The 19,367-nt window shown below is 43.1% G+C and overlaps 1 protein-coding gene across 5 annotated transcripts in view; it reads right to left on the bottom strand.

Moving 5' to 3' along the window:
- The window catches only part of SAMD12 (sterile alpha motif domain containing 12), a 309,305-nt gene that overhangs the window by 219,898 nt on the left and 70,040 nt on the right, over positions 1 to 19,367 (bottom strand). For 3 of the 5 annotated variants that reach the window (XM_060243285.1, XM_060243283.1, XM_060243286.1), the window contains exon 3: positions 1,543 to 1,672. In XM_060243285.1, coding sequence (XP_060099268.1) covers positions 1,543 to 1,672 — 130 coding nt within the window. The remainder of the gene's footprint in view (positions 1 to 1,542; positions 1,673 to 19,367) is intronic. The other 2 variants (XM_060243287.1, XM_060243284.1) reach the window with 1 other exon arrangement.

Raw genomic sequence — 19,367 nt, 5'->3', positions numbered from 1 at the left:
ATACATTACTACTGGGAATACCATCGTTTTGACTATACAGACTTTTGTTGGCAGGGTGATGTCTCTACTTTTTGTCTACATCTTTTATCTACATCTAGCCTCTGTTTAAAAACCTCCAAGGAAGATGAGCCCACCACCTCCTAAGGAAGCCTGTTCCACTCAGGAACTGCTCTAACTGTCAGGAAGTTCTTCATAATGTTGAGCCAGTAACTCTTTTGATTTAATTTCAACCCGTTGGTTCTGGTCCTACCTTCTGGGGTCACAGAAAACAATTCCACACCATCCTCTATATGACAGCCCTTCAAGTACTTGAAGATGGTGATCATATCACCTCTCAGCCGCCTTCTCTCCAGGCTAAACATCCCCAGCTCCTTCAACCTTTCTTCATAGGACATGGTCTCCAGACCCCTCACCATCTTCGTCACCCTCCTCTGGCAACTGTCAATAATGTAGCTGCCCAATCAGGAGCTGCTGGGTTATCTCTAAACTGGGAGTATTTGGATGACCATATTAGTTAATTCTTTGACGTGGCTTCCAGAGATTCATATTATAGGAAGAGGCTACAGTTTAGTGGTAGAGTATTTGCTTGGCACACACAACATTCACAGTTCAATCCCTGGCATCTTGAGTTTATATACACACACCTGGGGGGACCTTCTGCATGCCATGCAGATGCAGTGACCATGCAGGTGCAGTGACCATCCCCAAGTGACCTGTTACTTCTATCCTGCCCCCTATCAATCAGAAGCCGTATGAGACAGTCCTCTGCTGCTTCTGCACTTCCCACACATTCCACACAAAACCAGACTGCCCCTCTTCTCAAACTTTCTGGCGCATGTTAGCATGGATTCTCTCGCTTGGCTCAAGATACTCTTGGGGACCAGCCAACACCCAACCATTTAAAATCTGCATTCAGCACTAACAACACACGTGCAGAACTTTATTTAAGTCCACAGTTACATAGTTGCATGGGATCTCTGTTGGGATGTTCAGTTTTGCATTCGTTAGTCTGCACAATCAGAAGCTCCTAGAGTCTTTATGATGAAATTTCAGCCACACTGGATTAGACCAGCAATCCATCTAGTCCAGCATCCTGTCTCAAACAGTGGCCAACCATTTTAACTAAAGATGCTAAGAGAATGAACTTGGGACATTCTGCAATTGTGCTTTACCACCAACTTCTTGATTTCTCAGAGCCACAGTCCCACTAGATCAGAATTCCCTGATTTCATTTATCTATACCCTTCCTTTCAGCCAGATTCTGAAAGTGGGCCTGCATTATTAAAAACAACAAAGCAATTAAAACCACAAGTCTTTAACTGCAATAACACACTCTTGCTGTACACTTCCCAAGAACCAGCCCTTCACATAACATTTGCTGCATTTGCTCTTTCTGCCTTCCTAATCTCTCACTGCTCGAAGCCTGACAAATAATTCAAGATGCATTTTATCAAACTTGTCCGCTGATACAAAACTACAAGGGGAAGGGATTAAACACACAAATTCTAAAGCAATAAATATGTCTGATATTGCATACTTTACCAGTTATGTCATGCTGTTTGAATGACTCACTGTAGATTTGATACTGATTTGGGCAATGTTTCTTCAGCCACTTGCACACATCCAGTTGGGTCCACAGTGCTACCGGCTTAGTCAGTTTCACAATGTTAGACTGGAAAGACAAAGAAAAAGGAAACTGCACTGAAAACAGGTATTTGGTCAGGCCTGATATGCACTCAAGTATTCAAGGCATCACCTTGTACCAGAATGTTTCATGCAAACTTTCTACCTGCAGGCGTTCCACTTTGCACAAAGTAGTCAATAATAAAGGAGATATTACGCTGACACATTTCCATATGGCTGGCAATTAATAAATCAGCACTTACAAGCTCAGGGTATCAGGCATATTTCAGAGTTTAGTGACAGGTGGGAAAATATCATCAAGGGTAACTCGGGCAACAATTTGGATAATCACAGAACGTGGAATGTCATCTTAATTAAGGCTCTTTAAGCTGGAAAGTAAATGTGATGTTTTCCCCAACAACGGATTCTGAACGCTCAGCCTTTCAGGGTCTAATGACAGCTACATTAATATCTTGGGTCTCTGCCAAAAATACTCGGCAAAGAGCAAGGTTGGCCAATTTCTGCACTGGTGAGGCAGACAACCATATTCTCCAGACATTCACCTGAAGGAAAAAACCCAGCCCTTTCAGAATCCATAATAACTTTGGCACCAGCAATTCGTACGGATATGGAGTCCTTGACAGTTCTGTTGGCTTGGCGGTAATCAACTGAGCAGTCTGAGGGACTCATGAGTGGCTCCCTTACTTTTCAAAATAGACAAGAAAGAGCAATATAGCCAACTGTGCATTTGGTCCTCTATTGGAGTTTGGAGGGGATGACATTTTGTTCCTGAGGGGGAGCCAAAGGACAGTCCTGAGGGAAAAAGAGAGTCCGGGGGAGAGGAAGAGTTCTGAGGAAAGTAGGGTTGCCAAGTCCAATTCAAGAAATATCTGGGGACTTTGGGGGCGGAGCCAGGAGACATTGGGGGCGGAGCCAGGAACAAGGGTGTGACAAGCAGAATTGAACTCCAAGGGAGTTCTGGCCATCACATTTAAAGGGACAGCACACCTTTTAAAATGTTTTCCTTCCATAGGAAATAATGAAGGATAGGGGCACCTTCTTTTGGGGCTCATAGAATTGGACCCCCTGCTCCAATCGTTTTGAAACTTGGGGGGTACTTTGAGGAGAGGCACTAGATACTATATTAAAATTTTGGTGCCTCTACCTCAAAAAACAGCTCCCCCAGAGACGAAGCTATCAGGAGTCTCGCTGTTGACTCTGCTAATAGAAACCTCTGTGTAAACAGGGAGGGATTCCAACAGAGATCAGAGCCCTTTTCTCTTTCATGAAAAATTAAACATTTTTTTCAAACTTTTGGGAACTCACACCCACACCCCCCTGGACAGTAATTAACTTCTTCCTGTTCTGTCGACAGCCCAGTTTTCCAAAAAAACAGAGTGGGATGGATTATTTTTCAAAGGAAGTGTTATTGAAACACTTCTCAGCCATGTCCTAAGAACGGGGAGGGGGGAACTGTCACAGTGTGACCTAGGAAGTGTGGGTTGAGGACATGGGCATTCATCCAGGACAGCTAGGTCCTCGCGGGGTCCTCGCAGGGAACCCAGAGGCTGTCCCATCCCCCCCCCTCCTCCTCCCAGCTCTGAAAGGCGAGGCCCCGTGCCTCCGAGCAGCCGTGTGGGCGCCCACCCAGCCTCATCCCCGCACATCCCAGCCGCCTCCTCCTTGCTCGCCCGCTGGAAAGCCGGCAGACGCACGCCAGGCTGCCCCGGCTCCGGCAGCCTTGGCGAGGTAGACGAGGAAGGAGGTGAGATGGCCGAGCTCAGCCACCCAAGGGAGGCCCACCCCGGTCCCGTGCGCGCCCTCCTGCCTGGCACTCACCACCTGGCGCGCAATCTCGGTGGCCGCCTCCAGAAGCCCTTCGCCGCCGCCTCCAGAAGCCGAGCGAGCTCCTTGGCGCCGTTTCCCCCCCTTCCCCCCCCGCTTCCATTTTTGGGTGGGGCGGGGGAAGAGGGTGGAAATCCTGGACCCCCCGCCAGAGCGGGAGGGTTGGGAAGCCTAGAGGAAAGAGTTTTCTGAGGTAGAAAACGGGGAGATAGAAGCCATCTGGATCCAAGGGCAGAGAAGAGAATGGCTGAGAAGGATCCTCAAGAGACCCTTCAAAGCAGCCATTTTTTCTAGGGGAGTGGATCTCTGTCATCTGGAAATCACTTGCACCTCTGAGAGATCTCCAGACCCCACCTGGATATTGGCAACCCTAACGAGACCCTCAGATGGGTCATGTTGCAAGCCCTCCGACAACTGCCATTATTTTGGTTGCTTTTTAGTGTACATATGTAGTCAGCAAGGGCACCACACCTCCTACTGCTTTTAAAGTATGCTCAGAAGCAATGAAGCAAGGTTACTTGGTGGTGGAGAGGATTCTTTTCAATCACTCAGTCCACCAATGACTTTCAGCACAGAGTTGCACTCCCCAGCTAATGATGCTATAGATCCTCCTCCTCCAGCCATGTCACTCTGATATAACAGGACTTCCTGTCAAATGCTTGCAGTTTGGTAAGGCCCGTGCTATTATAGTTTTGATGCTAAAGATGAGTCCTAAGCCCAGGGTCAGCCTTAGGGTGCACAGTGTCCTAAAGAGGCCTGCCCCCTTCCCCCCTGCCCTCCTCCATGGCGGTGCCCCACAGTGCTGCACCCCACCGCCCACACAGTGAAGTAGGGCAGGAGGGCACCCAAGAAGGGATGTGAAGGTGCACGATTGGAAGGGAGAAGGAGCAAAGTCAGCAGTTCTGCACCGGCTTGCTGGCTTGGCTTTTCCTCCCTTCCAATAGGGAGGTGAAGTGAAGCTAGCTGGCTGCTATGCAACTGGGGCATTTGCCTAGGGCACTGGAAGGGAGAAAGCGCCCAATTTGCACCCCCCCCCAGCCCGGTGCCCTAGGCAAATACCTAATTTGCCTAGTGGCAGAGCCCGCCCTGCTTAAGCCTTGAAAGGTTGAATATTATTAACTGAACAAAGGAATCAAAATATACAGGCTGTTCAAAGCGGGAAACGGAGGAGACATAATATTTAGCCTCCGATTCTGCAGTTAGAAGGTAGCATATAATTTAAGTCCTTTGATGAAACAAACAGAATTTAGATTGGAGGTATTAAGCTCCATTGAAACTTCCTCAGTTTGGTAGGACAGCCATGATTAAAATGAATATCCTTCTGAGAATATTATTTATTTTCATAAACATACTTCTTGTTATCCCTAGGAACTTTTACAGGAAACTGCGGGGGTTGGTAATAAATCCATCTTAAATGATAAAGCACCACAAAATACAGCTTCTATAATGTGGCAGAGTATACAATGAAATGGTTTGGTATTCCTTAATTTTATCCAGTATTATCCTTCAGCAATTTTAATAGCTATGTTACAGTGGTTTAAAGGAACAGGAGAATGGGGATTCACTAGGTTAAGGAAAAATATGGGACCAGCTATTTAAAAACAGTTTTAAAAAATTGCATTTCGTAATTACTGTGATAACTCTAGCCAGAATTTTCATTGCAAAGTACTGAGAATAAAATAATCTATTTCACTGACAATGTAAAATTTGGAATAGAATGCCTTTTAACTAAAATAACATATTTTAAGATTATTTGGAAGGCCAACATAAGTGTGAGGAAACAATGGAAGATCAATGACGATCTTTCTTAAAATCTTGGAACACTACCATGTGAAGTAAACATGTATGACTAGAACCGGCATCTTGTTTGGAGGGAACACATTCTTTCTTTAATTAATCCATTCTTGTAGCCCAACAGCTTTGAGCCAATGGCTCCCACTGATAGGCCAGATAAATTAAAATCAACTAAATATCAAAAAATGCCTGTTGAGGGGAAAGGAAGGCAAGGCAATTGTAAGCCACTTGGAGACTCCTTAAAGTTGAGAAACCTTACTCTTCTTAATTAAAGCTTGGATGAAAAGATACATTTTAATTAGGGTTGCCAAGTCCAAGTCAAAAAAATATCTGGAGACTTTGGGGGTGGGGCCAGGAGACTCTGGAGGTGGAGCCAGGAGATATTGGGGGTGGAGCCAAGAGCAAGGTTGTGACAAGCATAATTGAACACCAACAGGAGTTCTGGCCATCACATTTAAAGGGACTGCACACCTTTTGAAATGTCTTCCTTCCATAGGAAATAATGAAGAATAGGGGCACCTTCTTTGGGGGCTCATAGAATTGGACCCCCTGGTCCAATCTTTTTGAAACTTGGGGTGTGTGTATGCATCTATAAAGACTTCTAGATCTGCATCTTCTCTGGGTTATAGTCTAAATTGGCTTCAAGCAAAAAAACTGGACTCATCCAGCCACAACTGCACACTGAGCAAGAATGGTAAAATGGCAGGTGGATCTCCAATTTAAGATGGCTACCCTCAAGACATTCCACAAGAGGGAGATCCACCTCAAGCCAGTTTGAAACCAGTCTAATAACTCATTAACCTGAATTAGATACAACGAACCATCAGTGGAGTTCTGCTAATGCAATGGAAATTTTCTGCCTCTTCAGATCCACTGAGCTCCCCAAAATGCTCCTCCTGAGGGGAAAGGTGACCTCACAAACTATGTGGGGACTGAAGCGAGGGGCTACAGTGGGAGAGAGAGAGTTGCAGTGCCCTCAGTGAAGGGCACTGAAACATTGTGGCCCAGGTTATTGCCAGAAACACACAAACATCCAGTTGATATAGAATGTAAGCCTTCGTATGCATGCATACTTCTTCAGACGAGGGGATGGGGTACAGTGAGCTGGTGGGTTAAGAGTGTAAACTGCTACAAAGTTAGAAGCAAATGGCAAAATAGTGTAAGAAAATGCTATCTAGACCAAATTGTCTTCCAATTTATTACACTGTTTTGACATTTGATCCTAGCTTCGTATCAGTTTACACTCTTAACCCACCAGCTACATGTATTTCAGCCTATTGTACCATAATCCCCTCGTCTGAAGAAGTATGCATGCATACGACAGTTTACATTCTGAATAAGACTTGGTTGGTCTTTAAGGTGCTACTTAACTCCTACTTTGTTCTAGAATTTTACGGATAATCTACCTGCCTAGCACAGGACACTTTTCACACTGCCTCATAAGCCTTTGAGAGTTATTGCAGCAAAGCAAATCTTTAATGCTGGGAGTATGGCTCCGTGGTAGAGCATCAGGTGGTAAGTGACGTGGCAGCTGTCCACCTGAGATGCTGGAGAGTCACTGCCAGTCTGAGTAGACAATACTGACTGTGATGGACTAATAGTCTAGGTAACCAGGTGATATTGGCACCTTCACATTTTTAATCCAGTCTATTGCTTAGAAAAAACAATCTTCCAGAAGACAAATGCTAGTTACGTAGAACTAGAAACCTTCTTGACTATTATAACCAATAATTAATCAGGGCTCACAATTCTATCCCCTCATTTCTCCTTTCTGTTGGTCAAGGGCAGTGATCACTAGACATGATGTGGTTGAGTGAATGCTGCGGTCCAATGCTAACCCAACTTCTTCTTCTTCCTGCATATTCGCTAATCAATGGGTTTTAAAAAATCATCAGTACTGAAAAATCAAACTCTTTTCTCTTTAAACATTATAGGAACTTAGATAACAAGAAGTAAAAATTCTAGTTTGTCTGTGATGCAACACCATGTGGCTAAGCCATATAAGACAAATAATTGATTCTGATGACATCTAGCAAATGACAAACATCCATTTCCTTCTTTGCCTAATGTGTGTCTTCTCCAGGATTCAGCCATTAATTCTCTGTCATGCTGCTTCTCACTGCTATTCCCATTTTAAAAAAAATTAATGTTCTTGAAAGTTTTCAATTTTCTGCACCCAACCTGTAAATTCTTCAAGTCAGCTAAACAACAGAAAATGTTCCAATGATGCCATTACAAGCAAATATTCCTTCAACTACATCAAATCTAAGCCTCTTTTTAATCAAGCTATGCTATTTGCCTTTAATAATTATTGCTCAGGTTTCATGCAAGCAGAATAATAAATACAGATTTTGTTGTCCCCTAACAGAATCTGAAGAACTGTATGTAAATGCCTCCCTGTATCCAGTGGTCTTTGGCAAGCTGTATACAAGGGTGTCGAACTGATTTGTTATGAGGGCCGGATCTCATAAATGAGACCCTGTTGTGCCAGGCCAAGTGTGTACCTATTGAAGATTAGGTAGCAGAGATATAAATTTTATAAAGGACACAGACAAACAGAATTAAAAAAAATTTTTTTTTAAAAAAACTTCAAATAAAACTTGCTTAAAGCATTAGCACTCATTGATCTTAAAGGTGCTTTCTTTGTATCTCTCCCATGGGATCCACGGAACTGGGCAAAGGAAGCTCTGGCTCTTTCCTTCCTTCCCCAGGAGACCAGGAGGGGGAGGAGCCTCAGCCAATAGAAGGAAGAGAACTTGGCTCAGTAGCTGTTATGCAATCGAAGGAGCCTGCCAAAGCAAACTCTGCCTCCCCCCCTTCCTCCCCAAGGGAGGAGCCTCAGCCAATTGAGAAACTAGAGGTTTTGCTCTGTAGCTCCTGTGCAATTGAGCAAGCCTGGCAAAGAAAGCTGTGATGCAGAAGGAAGCTGGAGAGAGGGAGAAGGAAGCAGATGACAGACAGTTGCTCGGGGGCCTGTTAGGAGCCCATCAGGCCCCTGGACTGAATGTTTGACACCCCTGATCTAGAACTACTTAAACATCTATCATCACTACTGCAATATCAAGATATTACTGTCTTTACACCTCTGCTTACTTGAAATGCATATCACAAAATAATAGTGACCTTCATAAATACACTGTTGTGAAAACTGAATTAGCAATGAACAGGAATTATTCACTTTATTTATATACCACCTTTCTCCAAAATGGGGGACCAAAATGGCTTACATCATTCTCCTCTCCTCCATTTATTGTCACAAAACCCCTGTGAGGGTTAGGTCTAGAGTGTGTGACTGGCCCAAAGTTACCCAGCAAGCTTCCATGGCATAGTCGGGATTCGAAGCTGGGTTGTTCAGATCCTACTATAACAATTCAACCACTACACCATCCTGTATTGGCTTGCAGGCTCCAAGTATCTGGTGCCAAAAGTCAGGCAAAGCAGAGTCATTCAGTCCAAAGTGAGAGGTCCAGAAGTTAAGTAAGGCAGAGTCAGTGGTTTAGCATCTATCGCACACATTGCATCCATGCCTAATGGATTCTCTTAACTGGTTTCATAGCCCCTCTCCTAAGGGTCATGCTTACATCCAGTTACTTAAAAGAAATCCTGCAACTACTCATCTTCATTATCAGCAAGCAGCTGGAGTGGACACAGGGGACCCAATAGATGTTGTTTACCTTGACTTCCAGAAATCTTTTGCTAAAGTTCCTCATCAAAGGCTCCTCAGTAAGCTCAAGAGACATGAAGTAAAAGGACAAGTTCTCTTGTGGATCAAAAACTGGCTAATTAATAGGAAACGGAGAGTGAGTATAAATGGGCAATTTTCGCAGTGGAAGATGGTAAGCAGTGGGGTGCCATAGGGCTCAGTACTGGGCCCCATGCTCTTTAACTTGTTCATTAATGATTTAGAGTTGGGAGTGAGCAGTGAAGTGGCTAAGTTTGCAGATGACACTAAATTGTTCAGGGTGGTGAGAACCAGAGAGGATTGTGAGGCACTCCAAAGGGACCTGTTGAGGCTGGGTGAGTGGGCGTCAACGTGGCAGATGAGGTTCAATGTTGCTAAGTGCAAAGTAATGCATATCGGGGCCAAAAATCCTAGCTATAAATACAAGTTGATGGGGTGTGAACTAGCAGAGACTGACCAAGAGAGAGATCTTGGGGTCATGGTAGATAACTCATTGAAAATGTCAAGACAGTGTACGATTCCAATAAAAAAGGCCAACGCCATGCTGGGAATTATTAGGAAGAGAATTGAAAACAAATCAGCCAGCATCATAATGCCCCTGTATAAATCGATGGTGTGGTCTCATTTCGAATACTGTGTGCAATTCTGGTCACCACACCTCAAAAAGGATATCATAGCGTTGGAAAAAGTGCAGAAAAGAGCAACTAGAATGATTAAAGGTTTGGAACACTTTCCCTATGAAGAAAGGTTAAAACGCTTGGGGCTCTTTAGCTTGGAGAAACGTCGACTACGGGGTGACATGATAGAGGTTTACAAGATTATGCATGGGATCGAGAAGGTAGAGAAAGAAGTACTTTTCTCCCTTTCTCACAATACAAGAACTCATGGGCATTCAATGAAATTGCTGAGCAGTCGGGTTAGAACTGATAAAAGGAAGTACTTCTTCACCCAAAGGGTGATTAACATGTGGAATTCACTGCCACAGGAGGTGGTGGTGGCTACAAGCACAGACAGTTTCAAGAGGGGAATGGATAAGCATATGGAGCAGGGGTCCATCAGTGGCTATTAGCCACAGCTTATCGTTGGAACTCTCTTTCTGGGGCAGTGATGCTCTGTATTCTAGTGCTTGGGAGGGGCACAGTGGAAGGGCTTCTAGCCCCACTGGTGGACCTCTAGATGGCACTAGATGGTTTTTCTTTCTTTCTTTCTTTTTTTTTGCCACTTTGTGACAGAGAGTGTTGGTCTGGATGAGCATTGGCCTGATCCAACATGGCTTCTCTTATGTTCTTATGGTGTTGGGCCAGCAGGTATGCACTTTGCTGTCTTATCTGTAACTCTGTTCTCAGCCTTTGTTTGCTGTTCTCTAAGGGTATAGGTCAGGGGTGTCAAACTCACTTCTTATGAGGGCCAGATCTGACATAAATGAGACTTGTTGGGCCAGGCCATGCGTGTCACAAAATGTAATGCCAGGTAGAGGAGATATCAACTTTACAAAAGACACAAACACATTTTTTTAAAAACTTTAAAAATGCTTAAAAGATTAGCATTCTTGAAATATTTTGTTTATTTAACAGTCTCTGATAACTGACACCTCTTGCTCTGAATGGGAAAAAAATAGAGGTTTTGCTCTGTAACACCTGTGCAATTGAGGAAGCCTGGCAAAGCAAACTGATGCAGAAGGAAGCAAGAGAGAGGGAGAAGGAAGCAGATGACAGCCAGTTGCTCAGGGGCCTGATAGAAGCCCTCTGGGGGGCTGATTTGGCCCCTGGGCCGCATGTTTGACACCCCTGGTGGTATAGGTGATACTGGTGGGCTGGAAATGGCCAACTGAGGATAACCTGCTGGATCATGGCTGTAGGGTGTCAGTGGCTCTGCACTAGCTATTAGCTGACAAGCCTGCAACGCATCTTCCTGTTGGTCATCTTCTGTTAACTCAAGGCTGGCTACATGGAGCTCCTCTTCTCCTGAGGAGTCCTCACTAGTGCTGAGCCCTGGATGGCTCATGACACATGCTGACTCTCAATCATATCTCAAGATATGCCCAAATCTATTCCCTATTTAATCCAAAGCAAATGGATTTGTTTCTTTGAAGGGCACTAAAGTTCATCAAAAAATTCAGATTAGTCAGGAGCAGATCAGACCCCATGACACAGCAGTGATATCAGTAATTGAGATGCAGTGGGTTTTGATGGGCATTTAAGTGATGCCTTTGTCCCTGACGGTCCACTGAGGAAGACACTTCGGAACGAGCTTAATATGTAAAAATCCCATGTGGATTTTTGCACTTCATAATGTTGTATCGCATTTACAAGAACCTTGTGATGCAGAGTGGTAACGCTGCAGTACTGCAGTCCAAGCTCTCTGCTCACAACCTGAGTTCAATCCCGGCAGAAGCTGGGTTCAGGTAGCTGGCTCAAGGTTGACTCAGCCTTCCATCCTTCCGAGGTCAGTAAAATGAGTCCCCAGCTTGCTGGGGAGAAAGTGTAAATGACTGGGAAAGGCAATGGGAAACCACCCCATAAAAAGTCTGTTGTGAAAATGTCATGATACGATGTTACCCCAGAGTCAGAAACAACTGGTGCTTGCCCAGAGACTACTTTTACCTTTTTATTGCATTTATGTTTTATGAAGACTTTGTTATGTCCCTAGATCCGGTGGAATTTAATTTTTGTATGTATGTATATTTGGATGGTTGTACTAAAAGAATATATTTGGAAAATCAAAAATAACAATCACACATACTTGAGTTGTTGTCTAAAAGGTTTATTGTATTGCCATTACAACAATTGCTTTAATTCTTTCCCTGTACCTATAATAAGCCTGTGAGTTTAGCATACACATCATCCTTATTTATAAAGATCTCAAATACAAAAGGATCCAGTGCAGAGGCTATTGATGTTTGAAAATACTATCCATTAACAACCCCTTAACAAGAAGAAAGGGCCAAGCCTTTTCACTTTAAGTGTAAATATGTTCTTAGTGCTAAATTGCTTCTCAAGTGTCAAGAATACATATTAGAAGCCACTTATGGCCTAGGAGGACTCTTTAAACCCTTGTCAAGGAAAAAGTTTACAATGTTCAGTCTTTCTCCTCAGGGTCTTGTAGCTTCTTAAAAAAAAAAAACAGGCTGCATCGATTCATTCACTCTTAGGAGAATCTTGTCTTTTTAAGTTTGAAATAGCTCCCATTTCCGAAGCACTGCCGTGGCTATATTTTTTTTTAATGTAATCAGAGCTTTTTTTTTTTTTTTAGCAGAAACGCAGTTCCGGCTGGCCTGGTGTCAGGGATTATGGCCTGATATGCAAATGAGTTCCTGCCTGACTTTTCCTACAAAAAGCCCTGTGTGAAACAACAGTGATTTTCGGGGTGTGGCCTAGTATGCAAATGAGTTCCTGCTGGGCTAATTCTACCCAAAAAGCCCTGAATGTACTGATGTTACTGGTTTTAAAGTTTAAAATGTTTGACTATGCTGTAATCCACCCTGAGCCCATCCACAGGGTAGGGCGGAATATAAATTTACTAAAACAACAAAATAAATAAATTTCTGTAGCCAGGAAACAGGGGGAAAGGCCAGGGGTGGTTTCCAAAGTGTAAGGTCTGTTAGCCCCTGAAGTGCATTCAATGAACTCAAGAGATTACAGTTCCTGGCGTCTGGTAGTGGACACTTTCCCACACACTAACATATTCATTTGGCAGCCCTAAATGCCATGCAGTAAATAGGGTTGATGCCACCTTGGATGCAGGCTCCAAGAGGAAGTCTAGAAACTACCTGTCTGGAGCCGCCCTCTTGCCACTCTGGTTTTGCCAGGGATCATTGTGCAGGCACCTAGAAACAGCGTTCCCTACCAAGTTAGATGTTCCTTCAGGTTTCCCTCCTGTTGCACCCCCAGCTAAGGCATTGCCCCTCTTTTGGGCTCAACAAAATGGGGGCATGTGGGTTGAGTTTGTGGAAGAAAGTGAACAGAAAGGAGTGAAGAAAAAGAAAGTAGGTGCACAAAACCAGACTGGGGAGGAGCGGGGGTAGCAGGTGAATTCACAGGTCCAGCAACTCTCAGTTTGTGCCTTCGGTCATGCTCATAAGACTATTACAGGCTTAGAAACAGCAAAAACAGATAGTGCAAGAAGGAGGCCAAAAGAACGCTTGAAAGAATCAGCAGAACTTGAATGGCAGTCAGAGTCATAATACACTTCGAAGATCGGCAACCCAGAGAAGCAGGGGAACAGAAACGGCTGGTATAAACTTGTGACAGTACACTGCTCTCAATGCAGAATGTTGTGTGGGATTATAGCCAAAGTCATTTAAGACTATCTTCAATGTTTAGCATTTCATTAAAAGGTAAAGGAAGCCCTCTGTGCAAGCACCGGGTCATCACCAACCCATGGGGATGATGTCATATCAGGATGTTTACTTGGCAGACTTTTACAGGCTGGTTTGTCATTGCCTTCCCCAGTCATCTACACTTCACTCCCAGCAAGTGGGGTATTCATTTATTAACCTTGGAAGGATGGAAGGCTGAGTCAACCTTGAGCCGGCTGCCTGCACCCAGCTTCCACCGGGATCAAACTCAGGTCGTGAGCGGAGCTTGGACTGCAGTACTGCAGCTTACCACTGTGCTCCACGGGGCTCCTCACACAGACACTATTGACGCCTTCAGTTTTTATGAAATGACCCTGATCCGGATAGCCCAATCTCATCATCTCTCGGAAACAAAATAGGGTTGACTGTGGTTAGTACTTGGATGGGAGACCTTCTTGGAATACCCAGGTGGGAGGACAGGGGCAAGCTCCATTAAGCCACCTCTCTGAAAATCCTCCAGGCTCCCTGTAGTGGTCTGTCACCAGAGGTCGACATGACTTCCAGGTGCAGACACACATACATATACAAAAATACAAAAAAGAAAATTATGAAATGATGCAACAGCACCCAGCCAATCTTTCCCCCAGTGCTTTTGCTCCAAAACTAATTTTATTTTATTTTTTCATTCTAAATCTACTTCTTAAATCCAATTTTTATATTAACTTCATTTTCAGAACTGCACCGACACAGCCTTTGTACAGATTCCACTTTTTTTTTACCGTGGCATTGACCACACCAAAAGCAAACAAGGAAGGGGGTGGGGAGAAAGTGGGGGAAAAAGTTAAATCAGCAGATTTAATATGTGACATTTAATTTCATGCTCTGTTTGTTCCATTGTGCAAAGCAGAAAGCAGTTATATCACAGGCTCAAAAATAATAATAAAAAAATTAAAATGATAGCTAAGGCATTATTTGGTCGCATATTTCAGGGGCCGGGAACATTAGCACTCAAATCTCGCACAAGCCCTTAAATAACCACAGAAAGTTTCTACAGTGACTTTACAAGGGATCTCAGCAGCTTTACAGAGTCTGCCGTCAAAGCTTTGCCAGTTTCCAAGGTCAATGTATTCACTACCATTTCCACATCTTTATTTATTGCCACTTCCCTCTTTACCCAAGATGGCTGCACTTCAGAACAGTAAAGATTTGAAGGAGAATGCCAGAAGAGCAAACAATAATGTGCTTTACATATTGTAATTCAGGTTGTTGTTGTTGTTGTTTTTAAACAGAGGTTTGTCAATAGACAAACCTCAGCAACCAAGAATGCATATTTTGTGTTTGGGAATGTGCTTCGGTTGAAAAATCAGGTATTCTGTTTTTCAAAAGGAAGCGTGAAAAGAAAAAGCAAATAGTGATTTGATTTCCCCTCCCCAGCAAGTTTTCTGAAAAGACGGCTTAGAGGAAGTTAGAGCAGCAACAGGCTGAGCCTGTTTAGCACATCAGAAAGACAAAAAAAGGAGTTGCGCCTGATCAGTGTTTTTGCTGTTGAAAAGGGATGCAGAAGCCAGCCCCTTTTAACCACCCAAAAAGTCCATGCTGAAGATCAGAAGAACTGCATGTACAAAAGCCAAGCAAGATGGAATCTGTAATAAAAAGTGGAATGAGATGAGACATGGGGTTGCTTTGTAGAAAAACAGGTGGTGGAGCTCATCCAGAGATTGCTATGCAGCTGCACCTACTATTCAATGGACAAGGTAGGGAGGAGGAGGAGGAACCCTCAGAATGGTTCAGGAGCTGCGCTCCTGTGAGCTCCTGCTGAATCTGAGGCCTGGATGAGACTGAATTAAAAAAAGAAAGCTGGATCCAATGCAATATTTATTATCATCTCTCAGATCTGTATTCTGACCTCCCCACCAAAGAGCTATCTCATTTTGTCCTCACAATGATCCTATGAGCTAGGTAAAGCAGCGAAATGGTCACTGGTCCAGGGGTCAACCAGTGAAACTCATGGTAGGGACTTGAACCCAGGTCACTTTCTGGTGCTTTTTCCACTACAGCTAAACATGCAGTGATAATATAAAAATACACTATACTTTAATTATGCATAAGAGCACCATATTAGTGAGCAAGCCTAATTGCAGAGCCACTCTGGAGGTCTCTACCAAAGGATCTGTGAACATTTCTACTACTGGACAACTGAACACATTCGTCAAACACCACCACTCAGTCCCAAAACATTTTTTAAAAATTGAGAGTGCTGAAGTTTTTGCTAGCAGGTAATGAACTTCTTGTTTTGGTTTCCTAGCTATTTGGACACTGCTGTAGAGTTTGCAGGCGGTAGATCTCCACTTTTAGGTACAAATTCCATACACCCAAGTGAGCAGCGAGAATTTCAAAGAGCAAAAGGAGGGACACTGAATCTCAACATGTAGATCTCCACTGATGACATGGTCCTGAGTACAAGATGCACACATGGATGAATTCTGAGTTTAAGAATACAGCCTGTGCATGAAATCAAATATGGGAAGTCTTTTCCCTCAGAGTTTAAGTGCATTGATAATAACATCACCATTTTTCCCCCTAAACAATGTATGAAGAAACTCTTGAGAAAAGCAATCAAGAGTCTGGGGATTTATTATTACACAATGAGAGACAATAATATATAATCTAGAAGCCACTTCCCCAGAGAATTCCTGATGTAACCCAACTCTCTAATAAATTTTTAGTGAGGATATTACTTGGAAGTAAACATTGAGAAAAGTTTTTTTTGTGTGTGTTTAAATGTAAGATCTGAATGGATCACATACCAGATTTAATTTGTGATAATGTGAGTCGTATAAATCCACAGGGGTTATTCATGAAAAACTGATATCCTCCTCAATTTATCAAAAGCCAAAATTTTCTAACGTGTGGCATGATACAGATCTCACAGCTGTGCTGCATTCAGAAGAAATTTATGTCACACGAAAACAAAGGTTAATGGTCCTGTTAGAGTGGCTATCATGTTCCATTATTATTCATATAATTACATAATGACAGAATGGGAAATACAAGATTTATAATTAGAGTTGAGTACAGACTATGTTTAAAAAAAAACCATAGCTTCAAGCAATACTTCCTCTAAGCTGTGGAGTCTTGTGAGCAAAAATTTTACTTCATGAGCTACTGCATAAACTAGTTTGTTCTGGGGTCATTTTTCCTGAGCTTAAGACAAAAATGTGTAAGCTGGAGGCTAAAAAACTGTGAAGTAGCTCATACTAACTCAGCTTACAGGGAACGCTGGCTACACGTGAAACCAAAATCCTGCACAGTTTATGCAAATATATGTACGTATGCAGAATTTATTGTGCTAAACATAAAGGCCCAGGCTAGCCTGATCTCATCAGATCTTGGAAGTTAAGCAGGACCCACCATGGTTAACACTAGACTGGAAAGGAGGCAGGCAAAGGCCATTACACAGAGGCAGGTAATGGCAAACAACCTCTGCTCATTTCCTATGAGGTCACCATAAGTTAACTATGACTTGGTGACACTTCCCACCACCAAACATAAACTGAGATCAGATAACTCAACGAAGTGTTGAAGCTACACCCAAGACCTCAAAAATGCTATCAAACTCATATCTGGCTGTAGAGTTTCACAGGACACTGTACCAATAATTTTTAGCATTTGTATAGTGCTTTCAATGGTTAGAGAACTTAGCATACTTTGTCTCCATAAACTAGGGTGTTTTAGCAGAGGCTTAAAGCAGTTGTTTACCTCGTGCTAGTCCAGTGAATTTGTGGCTAAGATGAGATTTGAACCAGGAACCATTCCGTCAGCCCCTAAGAGCGCACTCCTAAGCAGAGTTACAACCTTCCAAACCAACGGAAGGCAATGGGCTTAGAAGGGCATCATTCTTCTTAGGACTGCACTGTTGGTTACACTGCCTAGAACTTTCAGTTCCACCATGAAGGTCAAGTTCTTACCTCTTTATTTTAAAATACTTCTATCCCATAAACTCAGTGAAAAGCTCAGAAATGCCTCTTCCTGTATTTATCTTCCCACCTTATGGACAGATCTTTCAGGATAGGTCTCTTGGGAATGCCATTTGAAATACACCGAACAGCTCCAAGTCTGTGACCACTTTAGTAGCAGCAGTCCATAAATAAAATCCACGGCCTAGAGAGGTGTACTCGGTACCCTCCAGGTGGCAATTGAAAACCTTGATTGAGAAAGCTTTTTACTAAAATTAGCCTTCCCCCAACCTTTAAGCTGGAATATTTTATTCATTGCCCTTGTTATGGTTTTTACATCCAAAGCTGCCTTATACTGCATAAGACCATTGGTCCATTAAGGTCAGAATTGTCTACCCAGACTGGCAGCAGCTCTCCAGGACCGCAGCTAGACGAGGTCTTTCTCATCACCCCATATCTAGTCCCTTCTTAATTGGAGATGCTGGGGGTTGAACCTGGGACCCTCTGCTTGTCAAGCAGATGCTCTGGCTGATCATTTTTACCAGAGATGCTAGGGACTGAACCTGGGACCTTCAGCATGCAAAGTCATTGAACCACCATATGGCATATTCTTCCATTGAACCACCATATGGCATTTTTCTTGTATATTATTATAAACCACTTCATGACTGTGGCACAGGATGCAAGTTTAATAAAGACAATTTTTTTAAAAAATCGATGGAACAAGATGTTCTTAGGATGCTGAATCCGACAATACAGAACTGGCCGTTTTGCCTGAGCTTGCCTAGAATCGCAACCCCTATTTAGAGCAGATTGCCAGAGGCTTTTGGGTCTGTGCCTCTATTGCTACAACAGCTGGGAGAAAGTGAAGAGACAGGAGAGAATTGACATGCTAGATTCTGAAGGACACAAAATTTGATTTCCTACTTGGATGTATTGACAATAACAGCGAAGGGAAATTAATCAACCCCTTTGCGCTTGCTTTTGTTGATCACCGGGAGGCCTCAGCCTCTTTTTGAGATAAGCAAATATAGATGGCAACGCTTGTCATGTAATTCTTTGCTCGCTTAATTGGATTACTTCAGACTCAATTCAGCAATCAATTCAGTCAAACTCAAGAGTAGCAGGTGGAACATGAACCAGCTCTCTGACTAGAAACCAGATTCAGTCACAGCTTTTTCTGGACATGCTTTAAAAAAAAAAAAGCACATCATTTCCAAGGCACACCTGAACCAAGTCTGGTGAGGTGAGTGATGGAGGAGAAATGAATAGCTAAATATTACAAAAGGCTTCAAATACATTTGTAAAAGGACACTGCAATATGAATGTTCGAATCTCACAAAGGAATAGCAATTAGGCTAAAATTAATCTTGTTCCTGCCTCACAAAGAGGTCCTTCACTGCAAAAGGACATATACCACTTTGCTAACCAATTGCAAAATTAAACTAGAGAGTCAAGGATCGCTGCATTTTATTGTAATTTTGAACAATGCAGTAATTCTTCCTGGGAAATTCACTACATGGTCACAATGCAATACATAATTTTGTTCATACCAAATGGAAATAGGTGGTGAGGAAAAGCAATTCAGCTCCTGCATAATTAAAAAAAATCTCTTTATCAAGAAAGAACACGAGGAAACAAAAATAACCTTCCAGATTCATGATGTTCATAGTATAAGGCAAGTCCTTGCAAAGGAGGTGTGAACGGCTTTAAAGGGACACTTCCTGTGTGTGTTTTGGGACGGGCCTACAAGATGAAGATGGCATGGTTTGTAGACTTTTGGTTTGGACAAGCCCTTTATTTTTCAAGGATCTTTGGCTCCCAAGTAGTAACATTAACAATCAATAAGCACATTTGCAGTGCAGAAACAGCTATGTTAGTCCAACGCCACTGAGTTCAATGGACTTAAAAAATACTGTTATTACCATTATTTAGAGATTATACCAGGTGGCTTCCTGGAAAGGACAGCCACTTTCTCTGAACAATGGGGAAGGACCTACCCTACAATGACCAAAAAGTGCTAGTATTACTCCTGGTATGTAAACGCATGTAGATGCCTCCAAAATAATGTCCGCCCATTCCCTCCTCCTCCTCCTGGATGGCTCAGGCTAGTCTGATCTCAGAAGCTAAGCAAAGTCAGCCCTGGTGAGTATTTAAATCGGAAACCACC

This window comes from Heteronotia binoei, chromosome 7 (assembly GCF_032191835.1).
Source record: "Heteronotia binoei isolate CCM8104 ecotype False Entrance Well chromosome 7, APGP_CSIRO_Hbin_v1, whole genome shotgun sequence".
NCBI classification, from domain to species: domain Eukaryota; kingdom Metazoa; phylum Chordata; class Lepidosauria; order Squamata; family Gekkonidae; genus Heteronotia; species Heteronotia binoei.
This window is presented reverse-complemented; position numbering and strand designations above follow the sequence as displayed.